Here is a 27,365-nt window from a genome sequence, read left to right as displayed (position 1 = left end):
GTTTCTTACCTGTCTCTGTGAAGCAGAATTGCACTTGGAGAAGAAGAAAGCTCAGTGGAATAAACTAGATCTTTAGTTTTGAATTTCCAAAATTTAATTAATCCTTCACTACCAGCTGTGATTATGAGCTGGTTTAATCCATCCACTGCTACCCCCCTAACGGCCCCCTCATGTGCTGCAAATCAAGGGAAAAGAAAGTTGTATTTCAGAATTTAAACACAGCATAGAAATCAGCAGAACGCCAAACACTATTCTGTATGTCTTCACCAAATTACACTAAATGAGCAGTAAGCATATGACAAACAATTCTAAAGCCACCCAACAAGACTGCTCAAATATTAGAAGTTTCTTTATCAGTACAGAAACCAAACTGCTTTCCAGTAAGCACCTAGAATACATTACAAAAGTTGTGAGATATTGAAGCTGAGTATTAGCTTTTATTTCTGCTTTCAGTTTGGGGGGCTTTTTTTGACTGTGAGTTCTGAGGGACTTTTTGAATCACTTATGTAATGCCTCCAGGGGGCGCAACCGCTCCAGGCAAAATTTACAGCTTGAATTCTGGCACAGTCTGGGCGTTTTCCTAGGCTACTTTACACTGCAGTGTAAAGATAAGGCATAGCTCCTCTGGTTTTGGACCAATTTTATTTCTCAGTCTATGCCTAGGGCTACTGGCCAGTAACCAAACTTATAAAATTCATCCTGCTATCAAGCAATGATGCTATTAGGAGACTGCTTCATGTTTGCTACGCTAGGTGGCTTTTAGAAACACAGTAAGGTTTAAGGGTTCATCAGGACTCTTTCCTTGTTTCTACAACGAAAAAAAAAAACAGATCACAAGGGCCCTATTATAAATTGCAGACTTAGAAAGCAACAGCAAACATACATGAGAATACATGACATTAAATATATATATATACACAACCATTAAAAGGAAAACTCTGAACACTGTCACATTAACTCCTAAGTTTGCAGCTGGATAATTTAAAATAATAGCATATGCAAAGAACTGGACTTGCTTAGGATTACAACTTCTCATGTATGTAAAGTACTCTTTCATTTTTAAGCAGGGAGCATAAAACAGATGGGAAAATTTATCTCAGATAAACCCTATAACTAGAAGCCAAATACTGGAAATGTGATTATCTCAAAAAGAGCTGAGGTCATCTCATTTTAGTGCTAACCATTTTGGTAACTGCCGATTTTGTGTTAATTAAAACGAAACACATGCTAACACCAGAGCTGTTAAAATTAGTGGGATCCTGTTCTTCAGAGTAGGCTTCGAATTACTTCTGATACCAGTGCAAGATAGGACAGTGCAGGGTAGAGAAACTGAAAAGATTCCCAAATTCAACTCAGAAGCTGTGTTAAATTTCCTAGATGACAGAATACCAGGTCATCGCTGTTAAGAGTCAGTATTTTAGAAGTGTAGCAATTCTTACCTCTATCTTTGCCGTAACACCCTCTGTGAATGCCAGACTGCATGTTATACACATCTACCTGTCCAGTTGACAGCCCAATTACAGCAAAGTTCCCACATGAGGTAATGTCAACTACCTTTCAAGGGGGGAAAAAAAACCCAACACCTATGAAAACAATTCTTTAAGTGTATATCTAATTAGCAAAGTTGTTAGAAGATATATCAGGAATATAAAATACTAATATGTATTTATTAGACTTCTTCAAGGAAAACTGCACACCATGAACAACAGATTACATTTCAAAAAGCAGAAAGCAGAGCTCTAAAATAAGCAAATAGTCAACAAGTAATAAATATGGCACTGCATGCTTATGAAGGATAATGAAATACTGACTTAATGACATCCATCAGAAGTCATATCTAATGTCAGCACTGTAACCTAAATGACTAACCTATATAAGCAAGACATCCTCGAATTCAACACCTAAAATAAACTCCAAGCATGCCAACTGCATGCCTCTTTCAATGCCCGTATTGCTAATGGCACCCCAAACCAGAGTAAATTCACACAGAGTTTAAACAGCAAGAAACAAAGAAACAATGGTCTAGATGTCTTTGGAAAGATACAGTCCAAAGAATCTAGTAGTTAAAAGAAACCCAGGTATTTACAACTGAACGGATCTTGTCTACCACTTAACTACTAACCACAAGGTCAGAAAAACAATTAATCACAAGATACAGCAGTAGTATGAACGCCTAGCACAGGAAGTATGCCATGGTAACTACTTGTCTTGCAAGCTTGTAAGCCGCAGTAAACATTTGTATCTCTTTCACTGAGTGTTTGACTTCCATTGTGTCCAGCTCAAGCTGTAAAGCATTTTAGACGGAATATCCCACCTGCAATTTGGAAATACATTCTTCTGTATAGCCAAAAAAAAGTAACTTCAGCAATTTGCATTCACAGAGCAAGTTTATCATCACAGGCATATAGTCAAATCTACATCACTATGACAGGTTAAAAGTAAACATCAACCACCTATCTGAATCAGAAAATAAAATCTGCACTTAACCTGGATGTTTAAGGAAAAAAATGCATACGCAGCACTTTTCTTAAGACCACAGGCATTACAAAACAGCTAGCAGGACACACTGAGCTGGCAGGAAGCACTCTGCAAAGCAATTAAAACATGTCTAGATAGTGCTTTTTCATTTTAAATATTGCTTCTGTACAAATAGAAATCAAAATAGCATATACTGTAACGCTGAAGAAACATTAACCTAAAAAAACTTACTGTTGCATATATATCAATAGGTTTGTGTTTGCTAAATTCTTCTGGCCTCAGTTTATGAGCTCCCATGGATGTTTTCTGATAATTCCAGGTTGTACAGGTTATATACCCTTGATGGCAGGCAACAATACTATCCCAGTCACTCTGATGTGCCACTTCTGCAATGTAACACGTACTCCTTTTAGAAACAATCATTCTAAAGTCAAATAAGCTCTTCTGGTATCATAAGAGTACTTTGAAATACCTTTAGGCAGAACAGTTCATATTTAGTGTTCTTGTTGGACAGTCAAAAGGCTACCATTCAGAAAAAACACCTGGCAAGCCACTGTGTATATGCTAGTGTAACTAAAATGCTAACAAAATCATGAGCATTTTTTTGGTATGTTATGTTTGTATATTTGAGTCTATGCGGTTTGAAAAGCATATTTAAACTTAAATGGTTTAAACTGCTCAATCTGTACACATTTCTACCTGAGTCTCTCAAATGTCTCTTCAGCTGCTAAAGCAGCAGATGCCACTAGATTAACAACTTAAAGAAGAGCTTAAGAGTTAAGTCTGCTTCACATAGCAAAAGACACTTCTGCATTTGCAGGAAAATTGTTTCTCAAAAGCTCAGTATCCAAACTTTGTAGTCAAATATGATATGTGAGGATCTAAATAATGAGCAAGTTTGCTTTTTCCCCTGGAATTCATACATTAAAAAAATTGAGAGCTTGAAATTAGGTATTTCTAGAACTTCAAAGAATAAAACAATCGGATATAAACTAGTTCACCAAACAAAGACAATACAGCAAAAAAAAAAAAATATAATTAAAATGTACTTAAATAGACGTTTTCTTGTATCTCCAAACACATTTAAGGTAGTTCTACTACCCTAAATCATTCAGGCAGGTCTAATATTAATTTTAGAAGTGCATATATATATATATATATACACGCACACATATTTGCAACAAGTATGTACAGATAGTCTGTATCACTGAAGTCTGCAAATATAAATATCACATGTAGTCAAATGGCTACACAAAATTGTAAATCCGAACCTTTCAACATATGAAGCAATCAACCATTCTTGGAAGACAAAAGAACAGCTGCACTTAAGATAAAACAGACTTCAAGTCTAAAGAGGAGGTCATTAATTTAAAGAAACACATTTTGATGAAGCGATTCTGCTACAAAAACTTAGGTTCACTATTTGGATACTGAATTACAAATGAACAGAGTAACTGAAATTTTACTTTGAAAACTGACTCAAATAAAGGAACTGGGAAATCAAAATCAACCACTATAACTCAAGATTTCCTTAGCTGACAAAGATCTTCATCCCCCCTAATTGCTGGTTCTCCAGCGTGGAATAATATGTACACCAGAAGATTCTGGCTCCCGTGCTGGAGATTTTCAAGCCAAGAGCCAATAAAACATAAAGATGTTTGAAATAAAATGCTCTTTTTTGAAACAATAGAGAAGTTTACCACGTAAAATGTTATTTTAAACTGTCAGTCAACAGCTCACGAAGGGGCACAAAAACTCAATAATCTCATCTTGATACAGCATGGGCTTTCAAAACAGTAGTGTCTTGAGGTTTAAAAGACAAAATGAAGACATGATGAGCTCTGTAATGTATCTTAAAGACTACTTACCTGAAGCAAAGACTGTAATTGGTGGAAGGGCCATTGTATCAAGTTTAAGACCTTTCTTTTTTGATTTCTTTTTGTTAATTGAACCTTCAAAAAAGAAGTTAAGTGTCTCAATCTCATGTCTAGATGCGAGAATAAGTATCTGAGAATATTGGTTTAAAAAGGATTGCTTACTAAATGTAAAGTTCCTATTCAACTTAGAAAAATTTGGCTTATATTAACACAGCACTGCTGTTACCTAGGATTTGAAGAGATAAGAACATTAACAGAGCTCCTGTCAAAATTCATGTGATCACTACTACTCAACCTGTTTGTTCCAGGATCTTGTGCTGACATCCTAAGGAAGAGGTCCCCCCATCACAGCTAAAACCGTGGTCACACAGACATGACTATATAAAGCAATACGTAAAACCCAGCCCTTTCAACAACCAGAGTCAGGAATTTCAAATTTATGCCCAAAGGATACATATAATCAATTAATCTACATCTGTCTATTCAAGTCTATTTAAATACATACATATCAATATATAATTACAGATATTTAAAAATAAGAATTATTTTAGTCTTTCAGAGCCTTGCTCTCTGAACTGTACAAAAAAGTGTCCCTTAACCATGGCATGGTGTGGAAGATGTGGCTTTTAAATTAAACTCTACATTAAATCAAAGGAACTAAAGTCAAGAACTATAAATTAATAATTTAGTCAATTGAATAGAAGAGGAATGGGGTAAAAAGTTGTACTTACAGATGCTGAAATGTCAGCTACTGTTTTATACATTTTTGATACATAAATCATGCCAAATGTGTCCTACAGTGAAATAACATACAATGCCAAGCTACAGAAATTACTTTTCTTAAGCACAAACAAATCTGAGAGTACACTTTATATACATCAGGAAGGACTTAGTCTGAGGAACAACTGAGGTGAGTAGTTTTCATACAACAGTTAAAGTGAAAATAAGGCCTACCTAATGTTTTAGCTCCTGTTTACATAAACACTTTTCAGGGCTTTTTTCACCAATATTTGTACTTTCACTGAAATACTTACCACGTCCTAAGCTTTTATTGAACTTTTCATGCACTGTTGAAAAAGACTGCAATGTTCCATCTTGACCTGACAAAATAGTAGCAGAGAGCAGTGAAGGGCAAACATCAACTTTCTGTTTACTCATAAGCTATCAGAGCAAGAAAAGCAGAAGACAAGCACTAACATACCTCAAACACTATAATAAAGTATTTACTAGAAATTCTGGTCCAAGAAAAAATACAGATATGTTATAAGCAGTGGAACTAATGGAGCCTAATTTTCTATGGCCTACCTCCCATTCCTACTACTTTGCCCTGCACATGATCAGAGTGACACCTATTTTACAGAGCTTTTCTCCATGTTCAATTCCTCTGTCCCCTCTCCTTTCTCCACCACAATATCTAGCTGTTCCCAGCTTTCTATGATTAAAACCTTAAATAAACTGTTATATCCTTCAAATACCTCCATAATATTTCCAAAGCTTTCCCATGACCCCATATACTCCCTCACCAACTACAATATTCCTTTCTTTATCCTTTGTCTAACCAACATATGCTGTGGCTGGTTAAGAACTACACCCAGGTTAGCCAGTAAGCTAACCCAAACAAAAATGGTAGAAGCTGAGCTGCAAATCTTTCCTGTAAACCAGGACAATAATGGGACTTCCCTCCTCTATCTAGTGACAAATATTCACAGAACTGATAGGAATTTAATTTAATTTAATAGAGGGATAGAAAGTTCAAATTTGAAACTAGCAAGCAGGTCCACTTCCTGGGGGAGATGTGGACAAGGCAGAACCAGAAACTAACAGAAAATGAAATTGCACAATGCATGTAAAATTAAAGGCACTGAGATGATTTTTAAAAATAAGAAAAATCACAAAACATTTTAACTAGGCCAAACAAGTAAGGGAACAGAAAATTAGTCAAAGTGAATTTAAAGAATCTGAAAGACAATGGAACACTTATAGTACTGACGCAACGTTTCCTCGCTGCTATGATACAGAAGTAAGGCAGGATGTATATACTGGGAACTGGGAGAAATGCCAAGCAGGATGAAAACAAGTGACATCGGTGAAATTTTACAAAGCTAATTTGTGGAGATGACTGTTCTAAGGAAACCAGTAGCACTTGAAAGGCACCCCACAGCATTGCTACCTCATTTCTGTTGCAAAGTTTTACCACTGGTTCAGAAAGGAATGTAGAAAGTCAGTCTCCTTACACTGCAGATACATCAGATCTCAAAGCCTGAGACCCTTTTCACTTTAGTGGTTGCCTCTGTGCCCTCTCCATATGTTTCAGTACAGTTAATAAAGCAGTAAACTGCACAAGCCAATGTGAGGATTTGTTAAGCAACTCTTGATTGTTACTGTGCTTCATCTGGTATGAGCTGAATTACTGTCAAGCAACTAGTTACCTGAATCCAAATTACCAGTTGGATGACCAACAAGGAATTTTTAGCACGGGTGGTTTTAGTACAGCGTATTGCTGTGCCACATTAGGTGTAACATTCATCAAAATGTAACGTTTTCAAACATTGCCCATGTAGACAATTTCATTACTTCGAAGTAATTAAAGATTAGGTGAAGAGTCTCTATTATTCCATTACAGAAGTGTTCTGGGTCACAAAACAGTCTGATGTAGTACTTAATTTCCTAAGGCGTCTATTTATATATTTTAAAATACACTAGTTTCTAAGGAAGGGTAGTCACATGCATTTTTACACTTTTAGATTAATATCTTGGTAACAAGCAACCTTGGGAATATATATTACAGACACAATTGAGCTGTAACAAATTGCAAAGACATTGCAACCCACATAGCTTGCTCAAATTAGTGGGAAAAGCAGAGCGGCTCCTCTAAGTTACTAAATGCATTACGCTGCTTATTTTTTTCCTGTAACAACAGAATTTCCCTAGTTCTTACAGGTTTTCATTTTGACCAGATGATAGTTCCTTGGGAGATAATGAAACAATTTTCATTCATCAAACATATAAATACAGATGACAAAAGCAGCTCCTAAGCTTTTCTGCTTGTAACTACTTTCCAGCCTACCCACTGATATACATTCCTCTAGTGAAACTGAAACAGCTTGACAAAGTAATAAATGGTACGGTCTACACTAATCACTTACTATGTTTCATAAATACACATACATAACACATGAAATATAATCTATTGTATTAATAGAAGAAAGACACTTAGCTCTGCAGGTTTCTTTATCACCGTGGAAAATCAGAGTGAAGAATAAGAATGAGAATTCATACCTGCACTAAGAATTTGCTCTCCATTTTGCCCATGGTATCTGATTCTTGTTGGTGGTGCACTATGTCCCATTCGGCTTCTCAATACACGTCCTGTACCACCAGGTCCATCAAAAATCCACACCTGCCTCCCCCCAAAAAAATGCAGAAAACTGAAGCTGATAAACATCGCCCTGCCAATAATTACACCTCTTGGCAGCGGAACAGGCTTAGATGGGAGCTAGTGGAGCAAACTTCATACATTGGCTTTCATTCTTGATCCTACAACTCTGGAAGTTTCCACCACAGCAGCTGACTGTTTCCCACTGTTCATCCTGCCCCTCCACCAAAGGCTAATGGCATTAGAGGACATGTAGCATGAGGGACTTTTATCAAGAGCAACTGCTCATGACCTAGAACTTTATAAAAATAGATCAACATTTAAGATAGTACACCAGGATATAAAGCATGGTTCTGGAAAAGTGGATCCAAAGCTTTGCTCTTCAAGGCTATCATGAAACAAAAAATGAAGCCATGACACCATGGTAGCAAATCTTTAAATTGCCCCACTACAGATCAACTGAGAGCCAGCAACTTCAGTAACTTGAATTTTGTTGTATTTGTTTAATTTAAGAACTGCTACTTCAATCCAAACTAAACATTTACACTTTGGAGCACTACAAGAGAAAAAAAAAGGTAACAGCAGATAGCAGCAGCTATCGTAACTTACCCGTATAGCGTTATCAGCACCATTAGTAATAAGAAGTGGCTCTCCAGGGACAAACGACATACCAGCTATTGCTGTGGAATGGGCATCTTGCATCTGACACAGTAGTTTCTTCTCTTCTAGATCCCACAAAGCAATGTGTCCAATTGGGCTACCAGCTGCCATTACTGGATGTCCATCTGCTCAAAAAAAAAAAGTTCAAAAGGTTTGGTTATTGGTATTCAGCTCGTCCTTATTTACTTCTCACATCTTAAAACTGATGCAAGATAAGGCTACAATCACAAAAAAAAAATTCTCAAGCTGATTCTAAAAGATATGTTTTAACTGAAATATTCTAGTATTTCAAACAGAAAAGAAACAAAGTTCACTGATAATAAAACCAGGATTTTTTTCATGTCAGATAACAACAAATATATCTAAATCCAGCAGCCGATGCTAGAGGTTTTGCTTGAAAGCACAAGAGATATCGTACCTGTACCATTTTCAAACATTACTCTATACCCTAGATTCTTCCCCAAACTTTAATTAGTCTTCACACTTCAGGATGTGACAGCTACTGTATCACTCTAGAAGTTATCAGTCCTTTTTTGGCTCAACAGCTTGCAAACATAAATTCCAGAAGCTGATTACATGTTTATTCAATCACTCTAAGCAATCATTAAAACATCAATTCACGGAATTTCTAATTTTGTTCTATTTGCTCTATCCCGTCTACTATTAAGTAGATAAACGCATCATTCTAACTTCTAAAAACATACTACAAATATTCAAGTAAGTTTTAAAACTTGTATCAAGATAAAATTCCACCAAATATTCTGCATTATTGGTAATTAATCTTTTTGCTCCCACAAAAGAAAAAAAAACAGTTTCCAATTTGCAATTACACACATCACAGATAACTAAACCAGGCAGGCCTAGGGTCTTCTTTTTTGGTAAAGCTTCACCAATATGGAAATTTGCTCAGTTTATTTTAATTTAAATGAAGAGCACTTTACTCAAAGACAAAACGAGTTCATGAGTTCAAAACAACCAGGTTATATTTACACTAAATTTCCTAACTATAAAGACCAGAAGAGAGAGAGATTAGCAAATGTCTGAAAGCCACACATTCAAGAAGGCAATGGAAGTTATTTAACTTTATTAACATTTTGAGTTAAACGGCTGACAAAAAAAAAAGGCACTCTTTCCACTTCTTACAAGTCTTTCCACAAGTCTCTCCAGTAGCATTCTTCCTCAACAGGGTCTGCATCAATCTATATTCTATTAAGATTTGCAAGTTTGTCTATTCAAATGAGAGATTAGATTCAGTATCAACAGCTCTGTAGGCAGGATCAACATTAACTATCTTTAGTAATTAGCACATGCTTGTTAGACAAAAAAAAAGCTGTGAATATAAACAGTGTTCTCCAGTAACATTCATTCAGTAGTCATGCAACTATTAACATTCTAACTCTGTTTTGGAGGGGGAAGACACTACTGAGAAGTAGGTTTGGATACCAACTTACAGTGTACTGATTACTCTGCACTAACTCTGTACTGTGGTAGCTCTTGGCACACTGTAAACATAAACTGTCCTACTTTTCTTTGAAAAAGGAGTACTGTGTGTCACACTTCGTGTGCACTGAGTCAGTAGACAAGAACAAGAAAATGCTATAAAACCAGTCTGATGAAGACACATAATCTCCCTTACTTATCGGTAACTTTTCTATATTATCTGCAGCCTTTGAAAAGTAAAACTTTCAGCCCAAATTTTGATTCTGAAATGCTTTATCAAAACATGTTTTCCTACCTTCCACCTAGTTTTAGTGATTTTATACAGATTTTCATTAAAAATGCTAAGACTCACCTGTACGAAAAGCTATTGCCATGACGGGGCCCCAATCTTGTTGAAATTTCATCAGAGTTTCATCAAACTTAATATTATGTACAATGATACGACCAGATACAAGACCGATTGCAACAACGTCCACTGCTGGAGCCTGCAAGACAAATTGAACAGCAACTGAAATGAAAACGGAAAAGCTTGCTGCTACACTACTAAGACCAACACATACAAGACAATGTATCTAAGTCCAGGACAAATAGTAAAGAAACAAGGCATCTCGCACGAGATCTTCTATCTATATTACCTTAACACATGACTGAACATCTGATAAATCTAAACAAAAAATGAGATGCAAGATTTTGTGCTTAGTCTCCACTGGATGAAACAATTGTTTCCAGAAGCTGGAACTCCTTTGAAGAACACCTCACTTTAAGTTTTCAGTAGTTCTGGTAGACCATTATACACCCTGCCACACACCCTCGTATTTACAAGTTTTATCCAGGACAATTGCAGACCATTTTCAAAGCTATCATCAATGCTACCAATAAGTTTTAATTAATTTTTATATCCACAAAAATACAGCATATAAAATTACAAAATCTTTTCTTGAATCGGCAAAATCTACATTAACCTCCAAAGCAAAATAAATTTAGCAAAAAGCCACCAGTGTAACAGAAGTTACACGATACACATGCATCTTTCAAACAAACTGTTTCTGTGAATTCATTATATCATTCAGTGATTAAAGACTACAAATGTAATGAACACAAAACAGCTAAGACGCTAAATGCAACAGAACTAGGACTAGAGGAAGGGCAGATAATAAGCCTTCAAGTCTACCTTTCTTCAATGTCTAAAATGATCAAGAAAGTGTTATTAAAATTACGTGTGAGAACACAAGTCATCTTTATTGCTGTCATTTTAAACAATGATATTTTGCCTGCTATTTTTGACCAGTTATATAAGAAAATAAGATACCAAAATACTAACTTGTTCAAGAGTTGTGACTGCTAGGTGCCATCCTGGAAACGAGTATAAAAGTTTGCTGGAAAACAAACAAACAGAAAACATAAATCAATTAACCCTTGGGGATTTTCCACAACAAAATGGATGCTTTATAAGCACTTACACAGAAAAGTACATCAGCTTTCTGTCCTTATAAATCAGTTAAAAGGGAAAAAAAACTGTGATACTAATAAGTAAGGTTAAGAATAAAACTGACGGTTAATTTTTATTAAAAAATTTAGTGCCATGCATTAATACCTCAAAGGTATTAATTTCATAACACAAATAGGAAGACCCCTTCTATGCCAGTTGTTTCCCAGGCGTTTCTGCTCTGAACACACCTTTTCAGAATTCTTAACAGTAACATAAAAAGCCAGACTTTGTCCAAGTTCTAATAAAAACAAATCCTCCATTTGCAGAGTAAATTCCCTAAATGAATACACTAATGCATATTACAAGAACACCCCATCTTATTTCTTTCAGAAATGTTAACAGCCAAAATGTGAAGCAGCACTGTTCACCGACAAGGCAGTCACGCAGTACTGATTAAGGGTGAATTATGAAGACAGTTTTAAGAACAGACATGATCAAAAAACTATTCCATCACCACAGATATAGGTTGTTATTCTTAAAAGATTGCTATTAGCCATGTGTTACCACTTCTCACCTTCCTTTCTTGCCAGAGACCACCAAACCTCCCCCTCAGTTCTTTCAACTTATTTTTTTGTCTAATTGTGCCCACATCTATCTACAAAATAATCTACATAGGGAACGAACAGTTAAAAATAGAAATTGCTTAACCCAGCAAAATTGCTAAAAGGGCAGTAACAGTCCTGTAAATGTTTACACTATTAAAAAAGAAACTAAGCCATCTAAGGAAGATTTTTTTGTCATCTAGGATGCATTGCATCTCAGATGCTGCAACAGGCATTGAAGAGACATGAGTACTATGAGGAGACACCTACTTTTCTGTATTTTTAGGTTATTTCTATTTCCTGATTTATATAGCATACACAGCATCTCCAAAACATCAGAATACAAAACAAAAATATTAGCAGTGATATCACTAAAAGTATACTGTAGTTAGGAGAATAAAACACTGAACTATGCAAACTGAGTTAACACCTATTTGCAGTATGTACTTTAACACGCAGGGAAGTTCACTGTAGCTGTAACTTTCAAGAGTTAGAAAAGCAACTGATTGGGGTAGGCATGAAATACTGCCAGTATGGATGGTGCTCTATGGGGACATGCTCAGAGACAACTACATGTCTACACATCTCTTATTTGAGTATAAGGATCAAATGCTAGTAATTACCTCCACACTACCTGCCAGCACTTCCTTGGACCCACAACAACCAAAATAATAAGCTTGGAAGAAGGGAGGTAGAAGGCCTGAACATGCATTTACTACTATTTTAATTATTTTCATGGGAAAGCTATGTGATTCCAAGAAATAATAGTAAAAAAAAAAAAAGTCATTAAAAAAATTCCTGAACAATCTCTGACATCTTGCAGGGAGAGTAAACATCACGCAACTTGAAAGGCATCAGCATTCAGGGAGCAGCAGCATTCTTTGCTCCTGGAGATAGACCAACTGAAAACTTGTGCCAAAGGACTCAGTAAAAGATTCCATGTTGAAAACCTGCTGTACTTAAAAGTATTATTTGTTACATAGGAAACTACTCGGAGCATGAAGTATATCCAAGTTATTAAGAATCTTACTTGGATCTTATATTCCATAGCTGCAAGCTCCCTTGTTCACTCCCAAGGAGAATTTTATTCAAATAGGTGCTGGGATGCAGAACTGCAGAAACTGCAAAACTGGCCTTATCAAAATCCACTTGAAGATACTCCTCTGCAAAAAAAGTAAAACACACTGTTAGTGTGGCTACCGCTACAAATCTGCAGGCTTGTCATCCCTTGGCAAATGTAAAGGTAGAACTGATGTTTACTCTGTACAAATCCCACAACTGGTGTTTCTTGCATTAAAGGATTAGCTAATGTGTAACAGGACAGGATAAACTTGTTTACGTTATAACATCTGTTGGCTTGAAGGTATATTTTTTTCCCTATAAGCTTACCCAGCACAACAATGCTGGCAAAACTGTAGTGATTTATATCTTTCTGAAGGATTCCTGCTCCTGCCTGAGCAAAACACCTCATCTGATTAGCATGTATTTGTTTGTAACAGCAACTTCATCTCTAAAGCCTGTCTGCATCCACTTTCGAGACCCCGCATCCAGGGAATGACATTGGTCACACCAATGAGAATGCTTTCTAAAGAAAAAAATTCAGGGCACTGAAGCAGGATTTCATAAGCACTTTATAATGGCATGAGAAGATGCTGACACAATCAAAAGATTATTCGTAAGAATTTAGCCTTACCCAGACTGGCAAATTTCAAGGAATCACAGGATTTCAGAGATGGTGCCAAAGCTGCTGTACCACAGCCTTCACCAGAAAATGGAACACTAAAATGCAGTTTCCATATAAGCATATCTCTTTATGCTATATGGAACCTTACTGGGTCTCTGCATGTGGTGCAGGATCCACACATGAAAAATTATTGCAGGATTAGGACTTCAGATTACCGTTTAAGTAGCACTATCTTTAAGAATTTTTTTCTTTTTTAAGAATAAACTAGTTCTGAACAAGTGCATTTAAAAAAACCTTTTTTTCAAATTACTGAATGTTTAACAATGCTATCCTATAAAGTAGTAACAAAAATAAAGTGTCTCTCACCTTCTGACTGTATATTCCAAACAATAAGAACATTATCAATGTCCACAGAGATGACATGATCACCAAAAGGCTGCAGAAGGTGTATCCTTGCCTTGTGACCTTCATAGGTATGAACCACCTATAATTTCAAAATAGAAATGTTTTCAATGCAAGATGTTCAGGTAGCATATAATGTTAACATAATACTTGAGGACAGCTAACACATGTCAGCAACAAGTTTAAATAAAATACATGGAAAGGCCACACAACTTTAAACAGTAGATACATGATTTTCTCTGATATTTAAAACTGTTGGCAAAAATATTTTACCGAAATATTTTTAATTGTTTAGTTTAATTTTAATTCATTTAATTTATGTGAAGTAACAATTTGGTTTTTATCTATAAGTAACTACTTAATTATTATAATTAATACATAAAACACAGGTCAGCCATTGAAGAATTTTCTCTTACATTCTCCTATTTTAAGCTTTTTATTCCTCCTTCTACAGCTTTTGTTTCCCTAAAATCAAAGGTACTAAAAATCTACGGAAAAAGATGTTTGTAGAAAAGTAACTGTCTTGAAAACACAAACACTACGCAACTATTTTGTACTACTAAGCAGTAAGTAAACTAATAAAAACCTCTTTGTTCCTGGCAAAAGCATGGAGAATATTGTCATATGCAGCAAATATCAACATGCGGTCCGCTGCCAAACATGTAATGTCTTGTGGCAGAGAGTTACCTGTTAACCAAACAGAATAAACGTTCAACAAGTTCCAGGTTCATAACAAAAGAGAAAGCCTGACAGTGTATTTATTTAGCATGATGACCCACCAAGAAAACCCTCCTGTTGAATGTTCTCTTGAATTTCTTAGAGAAATGCACACATTTCAGATGAATGAAAATATTGCCATAAATAACATCACACAAGTAACAACAATGTAACAGAAGATAGGTAGACCACAAGGTGGTTCTTTTGAAAACACTTAATAATAAACTACCGAATTATCACTGTAAGTGTAGGCACACGTTAGCTTCGTGAGGGCTCATAAAGAAGTTATTCCAACATAACACTTCTGTGGACTGCCAGAGCCCCACAGTCCACTGGAGTGGAAACACCAATGATAAATCAAAGTCTCAGCATTGGCAATGCCTATTAGGTTAAGCCATTCTGCAGATCTGGAAGCCAGTGACCTACTCCTGCATGCGTTTCCTAATTACAGCTAAAGACGCCGGGAATTTACTGCTCTAAGAATACACCACACTCCCCACCTTGTGACTCGTTCAGAAAAAGTATCTACTATTCTGATTTGCTACTTTATTAGCTCAAATGGTAAAAGAGTCAAAGCTCCAGAACACATTGAGAAGCTGCTGGTGTGGTCTCAAATGGTAGAAAACTGAGAAAAATACTCTAGGGAAAAATACTCTTAATCTAGGGAAATATAAAAATGCAAATCACAGCACTTAACGATTGTACAGAGAAACACCAGATCAAAAACCAGTCACTGTGGGAGTGCACCTATTATACACACTTACATGATCATGCAGCAGCCTTCCCCATAATGTTGCTTTGTATTATGAATTATTACCAGACACAAAGAATCCTGTACCCTTTGCTGTACTGCAGCACAGCTTCAATGGGAAGAACAAAGTTAAGAAAATAAAAAAGCTTACACTTTATGAGAGGTTTCATTTGTTTAAACACATCAGACATCTTCCCATAGTGCCTCTGAAATTACTTAGGCCTATGATAAAGTTACAGATACCTGGTACTCCACATAAGCTGTATGCAAGTCTGCTTAGGCCAAGAGAGTTTTAGGCACGTTTAGGTACAATTAAAAAGTTAAGAGCACCAACCACATAACATCAATAAACCAACAACACTGCAGAGAGAAGCATATTGTTTGATTTTTTCAATCACAATTTTGTACATAAACTTCTCAATTCCTCAAAGAGCTTAAATGATGACATGTGTAAGAAGATGTAGCCCACTGAAAAGGATTTCACAGAATATGCAATGCTTTTACAATTTTGTAAGCTGAAAATAAAAGTTACATTAATGTATTTACAGCTGTAACTATTCACTGCTGATCTTTTACATCTAGTCCCGGTTGTGTGACAGTTATTTATTCTCGAGTTTATAGGTGCTCTGTTAATGAGAAATATTTTGCTTTATCAGGTCTGTGTAAAAACTTCATGGTATACAGAAGTAAAAAACCTACTTTTCAAGACAGTGTGCATCTCACTGAATCATCTCAACATCAGCTGGAAGTGACCTTTGGAAATCATCTAATTCAATCTCCCACCCACCTCCTCCCAAAGCTGGATGGTCACCAGTACTAGATTGGGTTAACTGCAGCTATACCCAGCCCAGTCTTGAAAACTTCTAGGGAAGGAGATCGCTGAAGCTCTACACTGTACTTCAGTTCCCTCTTAGAGCCATTTTTCCTAACCTCCACTGTGACCCTCTCAAGCTGCAACCCGTGGCTGTTGCCCCTTTATACTCTGCCTACCATTACCACCACAAATTCAGCTCAGCCATCTCTGTAACTGCTCTTCAGGTAACAGGATGCCTCTAGGTCGCCCCATATTTTTCCCTTTGCAAGATGAAACAAATCCAGTTACTTCAACATCTATTCTCATACTGTGTGCTGTAGGCCCCTGACACTCCCCAGTTCCTCAGCATCCCTCCTGAAAGAGAAAGGGAAGGGGTGGGAGGGAGAGAACCACACTAACTAGGTATCACAGTCCAGGTATGATCTCACTGGCACAAAGTACAGGAGCATAACAGCTTTCCCGGATCTGCTGGCCACATTCACGGCTCAGTACATGGCTTGCCCCATTCACAGTTACTACATTGCTGGTCCATGTTCAACCTGGCACCAGCACAGCCCCAGGTCCTTTCCAGAAGGATGCCATGCAGCCAGTCAGTTCTCGGCTTGTTCTGTCCCAGGTGCGGGATTCTGCACTTGCCCTTGCTGAACTTGGCGAGGTTTCTGTTGGCCCAGGCCTAGTAGTCTGCAAGGCCTCCCCAGACTGAACCTCTGCCATGCTGGCTGCCAGCAACTCCTCCTAACATAGTATCGTCTGCAAATTTTTACTACGAGTGCATGCAGCCTCATCACCCAGGCTGTTGGTGAAGGCGCTGAACAACATGGGCCCTGCTCTTGACAGCTAGGCTGCTATGCTTTGTTACCAACTGCCAACTGGATGTCAAGCCATCAATTCATATCCTTTGTAACCAGCAGTCCAGCCAATTTTTAACAGTCCCTAAAGACTTTTAGTCCTATCCACACCTGTTCTGTTCCTGTAATTATTTTCCTCCTATAACACAGCCTTCTAGTAACCACAAAATCAACAAAAAAAAAAGGGATGTGGAATTAACAGCTTTATTCACTGCTCACTCCTTTAAGGCCTAGGGGTGTTCTTTGAAGAACAGGATGACAAGAGTAGGAGGTTCACTAGGTATATCCCCAAGAGAACTAAGTTACAGTTGCAACAGCAGTCTTGTTTCCAAATTGACATTCAATATTTCTGAGACTCCTTTCCAACATTTTCCAGTGTAAATATTACTACATACAATTAATTTTCCATTTTTGAGTTGAGAATCAAGTGCAGATGTCAGATGTGTTAAAAAAAAAACAGGAATGAATAATCTGCGCATACTTACTCACAGCAACAATACCGAGTTTTTTCACCTGCAATGAAAATGTTAAAAAGGCATTTTTAGTGATTGGTTGGAATGAATTTGCTATAAACAGAAATTTAAAATTCTAGGAACCAACCTAGATGAGATAAGGAATTCGTATGCCTCACAGACCAGAAAAATTATTCAACTTAGCCTACAACCATACCTACAGGAAAACCCACAGATCAAAAGGAATGGGACAATATACTTGTGAAAAGATAACCATTCTGAAACAGTAAGTTTTGCTTCTTGATATACTTTACCCCAATGCACAGAAACTGAGCACACGTTTAGACACCTTGCAGAGCCTGGGCAAATTTGTTTTCACATCATCTCTGCTTCTGCTTTATTTCCACTACAATCACACTATTTTATTATCTTATCTGTGAGGTTCATGTAGAATTTGCTCCAGTTACACTCATCTTTGCCCAGTGATGATCATTACAATTTTAGTTCAAAGTCTGTGGAGAAGATTGACAGGAGTGAACACTAAAAGACCACCATAAAGGCAAAGGAAGATCTATACTGTCTGCACTCTGCTGTTCACTATAATCACTCAGTTCGGTTCTGCTTTGTTACTGTTTCTATACACAGGAAATGCTTTTATTGAAGAGCAAGAAACAAGTCAATATCACAGCCTTTCATCTTGCATAACTGAATTATGCTCATCTACTTCTGTACAGAAGTTTTAATACGATGTGACGGATTGCTCCGCCCTAAACTGTAGCCCTGAAACTCTAAACCGCCGCTGCCCAAACTGCAGGCGAGCTTTGGTTTATCTAGCAACGAAGGAACAGCCTCAGCATCCGGGCGCGACTCTGCTCCGACGGACGGGCTGTGCCGCACCTGCCAGGGCACACAGAAACCCGCCACCGCTGCCCACACGGCTACACAAGCCCGTTGTGGCCTGTTCAACCAGCAGCCTCCCTTCCTCCCAGCCACCCGCCGGCCAGCAGCCCCGCTTGCCGCCGAGGCCTGCTGCCGGGCCGCCGCGACCCTCACATGCTCCCGCCTCGTGACAGCGAGACCGTGGCGGGGTCGGGGGTGGGGGGGAAGAGGCGGCGGCCTGGCCCTGCCCCGCGCCCGGTCAAGTCGCCCCGCACGGCCCCGGCCTCCCCAAGGCCTAACGCCGGCCAGCGCCGAGGCGGCCCGGCGGGGAAAGGAGAGGGGTGCCGGGGGGCCGCGTACTCACGTTGTAGGTGTGGACGCTGCGCCCGACGGCGGTGGCCAGGTAGAACTCGCGGTGTCGGCCATGGTAGCGCAGGACGTGCGGGACGTGGCCGCTGAAGCGGCCGAGCACGCGGAAGCCGGCGAACAGCCCGCCGCCCTCACCCGCCATCGCTGCCCCACGCGCCCGCCGTCCGCCCGCAGGAAGCGTCCCCCCCTTCCCGCTTCCGGCCAGCCTGCCCGGCACTCCACCTCCCCCCCGTGCGCCGCCGAAAGCGGTCCCCGCGGCAGCACCAGTTCCGCTGCCGGGGCAGGGTCGCCGCCGGGCGGCACGGCGCTCAGCTGGCGGTGACGCTTCCCCGGAGCCCCGCTCCGGACTCGGGTTTGCCCGGCGAGGCGCAGAAGGGAGCGGTAGCGCCTCTAACCCGGCGGGCGCCGTGCCAGGCACCCCCCACGCACACTCACGAGAGCCCCGCGGCGGCCGCCGGGGCGCGCACAGGACCGTCTCCGACGGACGCCGCTACACACACTCCCCACAGCCACGGCTGCTCGTTTTTTTCCTTTTATTCTCTTTTTTTTTTTTTTTTTTGTAATAAGTTACATTTAAAAAACCAACCCGCTGGATGACTTCGTTGCGATGACTGCACGGCGGGCAATAAATATTCAGCAAAGTCCGGTGAAGGGGAAAAAACAACGAGCCACGCTCCCAAAGGCCACCTATCCCAAATTGATGTAGCTTCTCCACACCGCCATCAGCTCCCGGGCTTTGCTCTCGTCGCACGGGCCTCGGATCGCCTTCTCGGCGGCAGCGCCCTGTCACCGCACACGCGTTAGCCTCCCGCCGCTGCCCCAGGGCCTCCCCGCGGCAGGGCTACCCCGCCGCCCCGGCCCCGGTCCCGGTCCCGCACCCACCTGTGGCCGCCGGTAGCCTGGGCAGTGCCGCTGCACGATGGAGACGGTGCTGAGCCACAGCGGCGGCCGCTGCCCGCAGCCCCGCGCCCGCTCCAGGGCGCACTCCAGCAGCCGGCCCGCCCGCTCCGCCCGCCGGGAGCCCTGCGGGCAGGCTGTCGGTCACGGCTCCGGGCAGCGACCCCGGCCCCGTCGGAGCCGTCAGCCCTCAACCCCCTTTCCCTTCAGCTCCTCCCCACGCATCCTTAAAAAAAGGTTGCCCATACACCCTTTCTCCCCTCCTCGCTCCCCATCCCCGCCCCCTTCCCTTCCCCCCGCTTTCCCCCCTTTTTCTCCCTTTCCCCTCGTTTTTCCCCTTCTGTACCCTTTTCCCCTCTTTCCCCCCTTTTCCACCTTTTTCCCTCTCTTTCCACCCTTTTCCCCTTTCTTCCCCCTTCCTTTCTTTTTTTTTTGTCATGGAAAGGGAATGCCACCTAGCCGCCGGGGAATGCGTGCACCCGGGCGAACCTCGGACTGCTGCGGGCCCGCCGGCGGGGAGGACGCGTCCTCGCATGTGTGAAAATCGAGTTGTAGCTCCTAGAGGGAAACAACAACAGGGGATGCTCGTTAAAGCTACGGCTACCAGCCCGCCTCGGACACCCCGTTATAGACGTCCCTACCGCCCCAGCGCGCCGCCGCCCGCCCCCGGGGCCGCGCAGGCTGCGGGCGGCTGCGGGAGGCGGGCGGCGGCGGTGCGGGGCAGCCGATGCTGGGCTGCTCCGGGCTGCTCCGCCCAAGCCAGCGGCAGGGCTGCGCGCACGGTGCCGGTGGCGGTCGCGGTGCCAGTGCCGGTGCCGGTGCCTCCCCGAAAGCCGCCGTCTGATCTTCCCGCTAAGCGCCGGCTGCGCGTGCGAAGCATCCGCGTAGCTTCTAAAGCACATATCACCTTTGCAGCCGTGACACCATCTTCAGCGTCGGTGAAGCATTACACAAGCGACTTTTCAGTCCTACGGGTCTGCAAGGCGCCGGGAAGCGTCGGGTAACGCCCTGGCAGCAGCCGCCCGGGCTCCTGCTCTACGTCCCTGCCAGTCCCAGCTTCAGCGAAGCACATGTTAGGAAGGTCGCCGGAGGAGAGCAGGAGATTACTTCCCCGTCCTGTTTCACAGGCACCGGTTTACTAAACTAACCAACTCCCGGCTTGCTAATGGAGATTCCCAGAAAGTAGCTGCCGGCTGTCAAGGGTAAAATCGTGGAGGCAGTGCCGTCCCGACAGTTTCCCTCCGATGCCACCAGAGAAACCACCAACCTCTTTTTTAAAGGTCATGTGTAGATCCAAAACGTTTAGGAGATCCTCTTGTATCTCGTCGTGATTACAGAGGCTGAAATTGTAGGTGGATCCCGGCGATAAGTCGGCGATCTGAAGAAAGATGATCAAGCCACAAAAGACTGTGTAAGAGAAAGCCAAAGGTTAATTCTCCCGCACCGCTACATGACCCGACAAGGCGCGGAGGACAGATCTGAAAAGAGGGATGCCGGTGCTTCCGGAGCGCTAGAAAAACTGGTTGGTTACCCTTGTGATTATCCATGGTGTCTTTACACGTTGTTTGTCTCCTGCTGGGCTTCAGATCGTTGCTGGCTTCATATATGTACCTGTACGCCTACGGAAATGAAGGTTTCCAATTCCATAATCGGGGCTCAGTTGGACGTCTCATGCACCTCTTTCCAGAACTGTAAATAATAATTATTCAGACTTGAAGTTGTGTCACTGATTCGAAAAGAAAGCCGGGATAATGAATAATCAAACGGAGCATCTAAACACAAAACAAAAAAAAGAAAACAAAAACTCCACCACAGCCAATCTTGCATGAAACAAGTGTGAATAGCCCTCCCCGTAACTGCGTGGGGTTCACCTTCAGCGTGGACTGTTGCAGTAACACTCTCTCAAATGCGAGACAAAATGCTTCAGTGCACCTGCAGAAGCACTGCTCGGGGGCGGACGCTCATACCCTCCACACTGAGGTCGCAGGGGCATCTCTAGTGCATCGTTTTAGTACGTTAGCGCGGCAGCAGGTGGAGGGCAGCGGTCATTTCCGAGTGCTGCCTACAGCTTTGTTTTTCTTGGGAAGGTGAACGTTTTACCTTACAAACCACTTTCTCCGGGGAGCCTCCCTTGCGCAGGCTGCAGGGAGCGCAGCCGAGAGGGGCTTGCTTTGCCGTGGGGACAGCCGGCAGCCCCGGGCACTGGGGACCGGGATGCACGGGATGCCAGAGATGACGGAGGCCAGGCTATCCCGGGCATTGGAAACAGGGATGCTCGGGACGTGGGGGGCCAGGCAGCCCTGGGCGTTGGTGACCAGGATGCCCAGGATGTCGGAGGCCAAGCTATCCCAGGCACTGGGGACCGGGATGCCCAATATACAGCAGGCCAGGCTGCACTGGGCGCTGGGAACCGGGATGCCCGGGACATGGGGAGTCAGGTTGCCCCGGGCACTGGCGACCAGGATTCCCAGGGCGCCGGGGGAGGCTGGAGAGAGGAGGCATGGCCTCGCTGCCTCCGTCGTCCCGAGCAGCCCCCAGAGCCGTTTCTCCGAGGGAGCCCAGCACCGACACCTCTGCCACTGTTCCCACCAGGTATCCCCTCGTCCCACGAAAGTGGTTCACGGAAATTGCCCCGGGGGCTACTGCGGAAGCCCCGGCCGGGGCGGCGCGGCCCCCGGGGTGCGGTGGGGCAGGGGCGGGGGGCTCGCACTGCGGAGCCGAGCGCAGCCGCGCCGAGCCTGGCCTGGCCGGGACAAGCCTGGCCGGGACGAGCCGCACCTATCTGCGCCTCCCGCCCCGCAGCGGGCACGGCTGCGAAGGCTTTAAGCCCAGCCTCAGTTTCAGAGAAAGTTCGTGTTCGCCTTCGGGGAATGCTTCTCCGACATGAGTCATGAGGGAAACCCAGAAGGACTGCCACCGCCACGGGAGAAAGGGCTTTTTCGGCCAGCTGAGCGGGGGACGAGCCAAGCAGTTACTCATCACTGCGTGCCTGTCCGCTTGAGTGGGTTCCCCCCGCCCCGCTCCCGGATCTCTCCCTTCTCTCTGTCCTTTTGTCTTCCCGTCCTTCACCTCGCAGCCTGGGCGGGTGCTGCCTGCCGCCCTGCACGGAGCTCGGAGCGGGACAGCGGCGGGCGCACGGCCCGGCCCGGCCCGGCCCGGAGGGCGCGGAGTGGAGGCTTCGCCTCACAGGCGCTGGTTCGAAGAAGTGTGGCATCAGTCCTGTGGCTGTGTGTATGTGTGCGTGTGGGTATAAACCTAATTCTAGTCAAAACCGACTTTTAAAACCCGATGCCTTAAAAGCTATTGCACTAATTGAGATGCAGTTGCAGAGCAGGTACACTGAGCTTTAAGCCAAGCTCAGGCAGCCTTCAGCACTTGAGAGAGTCTTATCCAGGGTGCTTCCCTTCATCACTCTCACAGTGTTGCCAAACAAACCATCAGAACCCCAGTTTCCTAAAGGATGTCTTGTTCTCATATTACAGAAGCTGTTGGGATTTTCTTAACTTGCAAAGTCGTGTGCCTTCATCTTTCTCTGGGGCTTTTTTTTTTCTGAAGTTGCTAATGGGTTTAACAAGAGTTAGCAAGTTAATGAAAATACAATTCTTCTAAATAGCCTCGTGTTCCTCGTTTTACAGCTGCATAAACAAAGGTGCACCCTAGCATAAAGGAAGTCATTTCAGGTGAGTTTTATTGTACTCCTGAAAACCAGCAGCATAACCGATGAAAGGCCTGTTCCTGCCATGAATTTGGTGTAATACCCCTGTAAGGAAGGAATTCAGGACCAGGAACATGTTATTTTTTACTTTCCATTGTTCATTTGTCTTTACTGAATGGGACACAACAACCCCATGAACAGTTAAATAAAGGTGTTTATTTGTCCCTACTAAACAGGACATAGTAATCCTGTGTATAGGTAAAGGGTACAACTTGTTTTAATGCAAATAACACCGGCTTGAAATTCTTTTCCATCACTGTTAATGTACACATGCTTTTATTTCTGAAGTTGTGTCTCTGAAATTATCAGTAGAATAAAGTTGCAGCAGACACTGACAATACAATCAGATCAGCAAATGAAAAACGTGTTTTTTAAAGGAAGCAGAGATGTATATCGCTATAAAAGACAATTTGACATTCAAAACATGCCTGTAAGTAAGTTCAAATGAAAGATTATTAAGATGAAAGGAATTCACTTATTTTTCTTTAATCACTTTTTTGTATGTGAAAAGTGCTGTGAATAAACAGTATTTGTCAACAACTTTGTCAGTCTCTAATTTCCACCCAGCAGTAACCTCAGAAATGTCAAATTATGATGAATATATTTTAAAGTTTGTTTTCTATTTTAACTTCTTCAGAGATACAGGTTCAGTTACTGATATATGTACCAGAGAGGGGGGGAGGAGAGGGGGAAGAGCAATTTAGAAATATCTGTCCCTTTTTATAACTATAGCAATTCAAAACTTTTACTTGTTGCAGCCATAAGAATGCTGAGGCCTCACTTCTGACGGCAGATTTTGACCTGAGCAGTTGGCCAGATTTGAGGGATTTGGAAGTAGTTTCCGTTAAGAGAAATAACTCATGACAAGAAGTGTTTTTCTGATGGAGCTTTATACTTATAGCACATCTACTTTCTTCCCTAATCCCTGCTGCCTGGTTGCCTTGAAGACCTCACATTTGTGACCGTGCTTGAGCAGCAGATAGGATTGAGAAATAGCTGTTGCTATTTCGCTGCAGGTTGAGATGATATCCGTGGGTGTGGGACTGCTGCCAGCCCTCACTGGGAGAGGAACAGTTTGAAGCCAACAAGAAGTCACTAACTTTGGCAGTAATTTCTGATCAATACTGTTATACTATTGGCATTATAATTTGCTAGTTTGACTATTTGCTGAGCCAATTTTTGATTCTTACGTCTTGGTACATGTAGCTGAAAGGCAAATTTTAGGCTTTTTTTTTGTACACACGAGCAATATATTCCTCCCTAAAATACCTCACTGCTACGGAAATGCCGTCATATCCAGGATGTGTAACACGATTATACTTTGGATATGTAGGATTTGGGAATTCCTTAAATTATGAAATTATGTACTTGTAAAGGAGATATTATTACCCGAGGGAAGCTGAGGAGGTGGGAAGGAAGTGGGTTGGTGGTTGAGGACAGGCACGTTGTATATCACAGCCCCAGTGCCCAGCACAGGCTGCCCTGGGGCGAGGCAGATGCACACAGCCTGTCTGTGACCTGCCCACCCTTCCCAGCAGCCACATGCATAGGAAATCCTCCATCTGCCTGGGCAAACACTGCTCAGGTTTCCATTTTCATGGATCAGGCTGTGGCTGAAGAGTTAACTGCTGCACCCCCCACAGGTGCAGAAGGCACTGTACACTTCTTTGGTGCCCAGCACGGTCTAATCACTGGTGACAGCACCCAGCCAGCTAACCAAAAATGCCCTGCCTGTAGCAGCTTGGGTATGTGAATGTCATCATCAAGAAACCTGTACTCAAGCAAAGATGAAGATGATGTTAGAGATACCGTTCAAGCACAGAGCGTAGGGGTAAAAGCTCAATGGCCTCACATTTCTTCCCATGTTTTTGTTAAAATAGTTTTATTTCAGAAAATTATGTAAAAGCTTTACTGAAGCGTCATCATTTCCAACATAATGGAAACTCAAAGTGTTGGCCACATTTTTTTCCACATTCCCGTCTGATGCTTGGACCCTGCTCTTCCTGGTCCCAGACACACAAGCTTGGCTGGTTGTCCCTACACATGTTTAGGAGCTTACCTTCTCAAGTGATGACCTCCACATGCCACTTGGAAGAGGTGTGTGTATCCCCGTCAGGAGCACCTGAGGTTGGCTGGTGGCTGGCAATGACCAAAACAGCTCTGAGAGAGTGTAGCAGCTGTTGCCTTTGGTACTGCTCAGCTTCCCCCAGAGATCAACAGACATGTCAGCAAAACACAGGAGAATGTCCACATTATCAGAAAAAAAATCTAACCCTTTTGATCTAATAGGCCATGATGATGGTATTTATTTGGGTAGATGCTGACTAGACCATCAGCACATCATCAGGACTCAGGCATGTGGGTCCTGAGATGAATACAGAATACCTTTCTCCCAAACTTCCCAATACCAGTGGCTTCTATGTAGCACATAGAAAGCCCCAGGTTTGAACATTAAGGTATCTAAGTCCCACAACATCAACAGCTGGCACACCCTTTCTTTTAAGAACTTCATACCGGTCTTAACATTGTTCTCAGGACTATGTTTCTAAAACTAACTCTTTAGGAAAGTAAACACCCATCAGGAAGAGAAGCTTCAGCACCAGGAGCCAGACTGATGGCCACCTTGCTTTGACAGGATCCAGACTCTCAGCTGAGGTCCTTTCCATCCAGGCTGACTAATCATAGCAGTGGGGATCTGGTATTCTCTGTGCAGGTTGGTTGCTAGAAGGAAGAAAATATACATTCCCAAGAGGAGTCATGGTGATTCATTACCAGAAGAAGACTGCGAAGACTCAGCACGCTTACTTACACTGTAACTTACTGTGCCTACACTTTGAAAGTTAGTGTTTAAGGAGAAATTTAAAAGAAGCATATGGAAGTACTTTGACCAAGTCTTGTGTGCATGCAAAATCTGAATAAATGGAAGATATCACTTCAAACTGATAACAAAATAACCCTCAGTATGCTGCTGGAGTGTTATGAACCTGCCTTGCTTCAGAATTGGATATCCCCACTGGCTGTCATTACAGCTGGATACACCTGACCATAGGAGAAACATTTTTTAAATCACCAAAGCAGGGTTAGGAAACTCAACTGACCTTTTACTCCTCAATCATTTTTCTTCAAACTCTAGCTTTGAAACCATGACATCTAGCTAGGTCAGTCAAAGATTTTCCAGGTAGCAAAGATTAGGAAACATCAGTTCCATATGTTTGAAATATTTCACCAAATATCTGGAGTTTGTATCATCCAAGAATTATTTCAGTGGAAATGCAGTTGGATTATCGATGTGGTATGTCAAGGGAGAAACCCCAAGGCCCTTATTCAGCAAGGTGAATTAAAAACTCTGAATTCTGGAGAAAGTCAGTCTCACCGCTGTTGGAAGCAGTGAAACCAAAAGGACATCCTTGTCCTTGATCAGTCATCAGATCCACAACTTCTGGAGAAGCTGAAGAATGACATATATCCAACTGGAAATGTAGATTGCCAAAGAATGTTTCATTTTTCTGATACACAACTGATAACCTTTAAGCAGTAGCCTTTTCCTTCTCCTATATTTGCTCTTCCATGCACTTTGTTGCTTACTTTAATGTCATGCAATGACAATTTTATAAAGCTTTTCTGAACATTTCAGTTGCACACTGTTTAACAGGAATATAATCAGACAAACACTGCCATGAATTTGACATTATTGGCGTAATTAAAGGGTACTGTAAAGAAAAAGATAAATTTGTAAGATTTTTTTCTTACAGGTATTAGTAAAGTAAGCAAATGATTCAAATCACATGTGACTGAATGAGAAGATAAGCTCTAAATTAAGCAGTAATAATACTGAGATATCACATTCACTATGGGGAGCAACAAAACCTTAATAATACAAACAGCTTGCTACAAAACAGTTTATTACCTTGCCATTCCTGACTGAAGTGCAGTGTTGACAAACTTCTGCCTTTGTGCTGATTCGGTCAAAATTTG

General features: G+C 42.0%; 1 protein-coding gene across 3 annotated transcripts in view; it reads right to left on the bottom strand.

The window, feature by feature from the left end:
* Positions 1-19,754, bottom strand: part of WDR36 (WD repeat domain 36) — a 33,727-nt gene extending 13,973 nt beyond the window's left edge. The window contains exons 1-15 of one of the 3 annotated variants that reach the window (XM_068422821.1): positions 19,661-19,754; positions 19,365-19,561; positions 17,568-17,591; positions 14,535-14,635; positions 13,913-14,030; positions 12,893-13,025; positions 11,153-11,207; positions 10,184-10,316; positions 8,341-8,516; positions 7,635-7,755; positions 5,390-5,455; positions 4,347-4,430; positions 2,710-2,864; positions 1,440-1,554; positions 10-175 (exon numbers count right to left, since the gene is read on the bottom strand). In XM_068422821.1, coding sequence (XP_068278922.1) covers positions 10-175; positions 1,440-1,554; positions 2,710-2,864; positions 4,347-4,430; positions 5,390-5,455; positions 7,635-7,755; positions 8,341-8,516; positions 10,184-10,316; positions 11,153-11,207; positions 12,893-13,025; positions 13,913-14,030; positions 14,535-14,591 — 1,379 coding nt within the window. In that variant the 5' untranslated portion in view covers positions 14,592-14,635; positions 17,568-17,591; positions 19,365-19,561; positions 19,661-19,754. Of the gene's footprint in view, positions 1-9; positions 176-1,439; positions 1,555-2,709; positions 2,865-4,346; positions 4,431-5,389; positions 5,456-7,634; positions 7,756-8,340; positions 8,517-10,183; positions 10,317-11,152; positions 11,208-12,892; positions 13,026-13,912; positions 14,031-14,534; positions 14,636-17,563; positions 17,592-18,773; positions 18,940-19,364; positions 19,562-19,660 lie in introns of those variants that run through there. The other 2 variants (XM_068422819.1, XM_068422820.1) reach the window with 2 other exon arrangements.
* Between the last annotated feature and the right edge of the window lie 7,611 nt (positions 19,755-27,365).

This window comes from Nyctibius grandis, chromosome Z (genome assembly GCF_013368605.1).
Source record: "Nyctibius grandis isolate bNycGra1 chromosome Z, bNycGra1.pri, whole genome shotgun sequence".
NCBI classification, from domain to species: Eukaryota; Metazoa; Chordata; class Aves; order Nyctibiiformes; family Nyctibiidae; genus Nyctibius; species Nyctibius grandis.
Note: the sequence above shows the minus strand (reverse complement) of the source record. Positions and strands in the feature narration are given on the sequence as shown.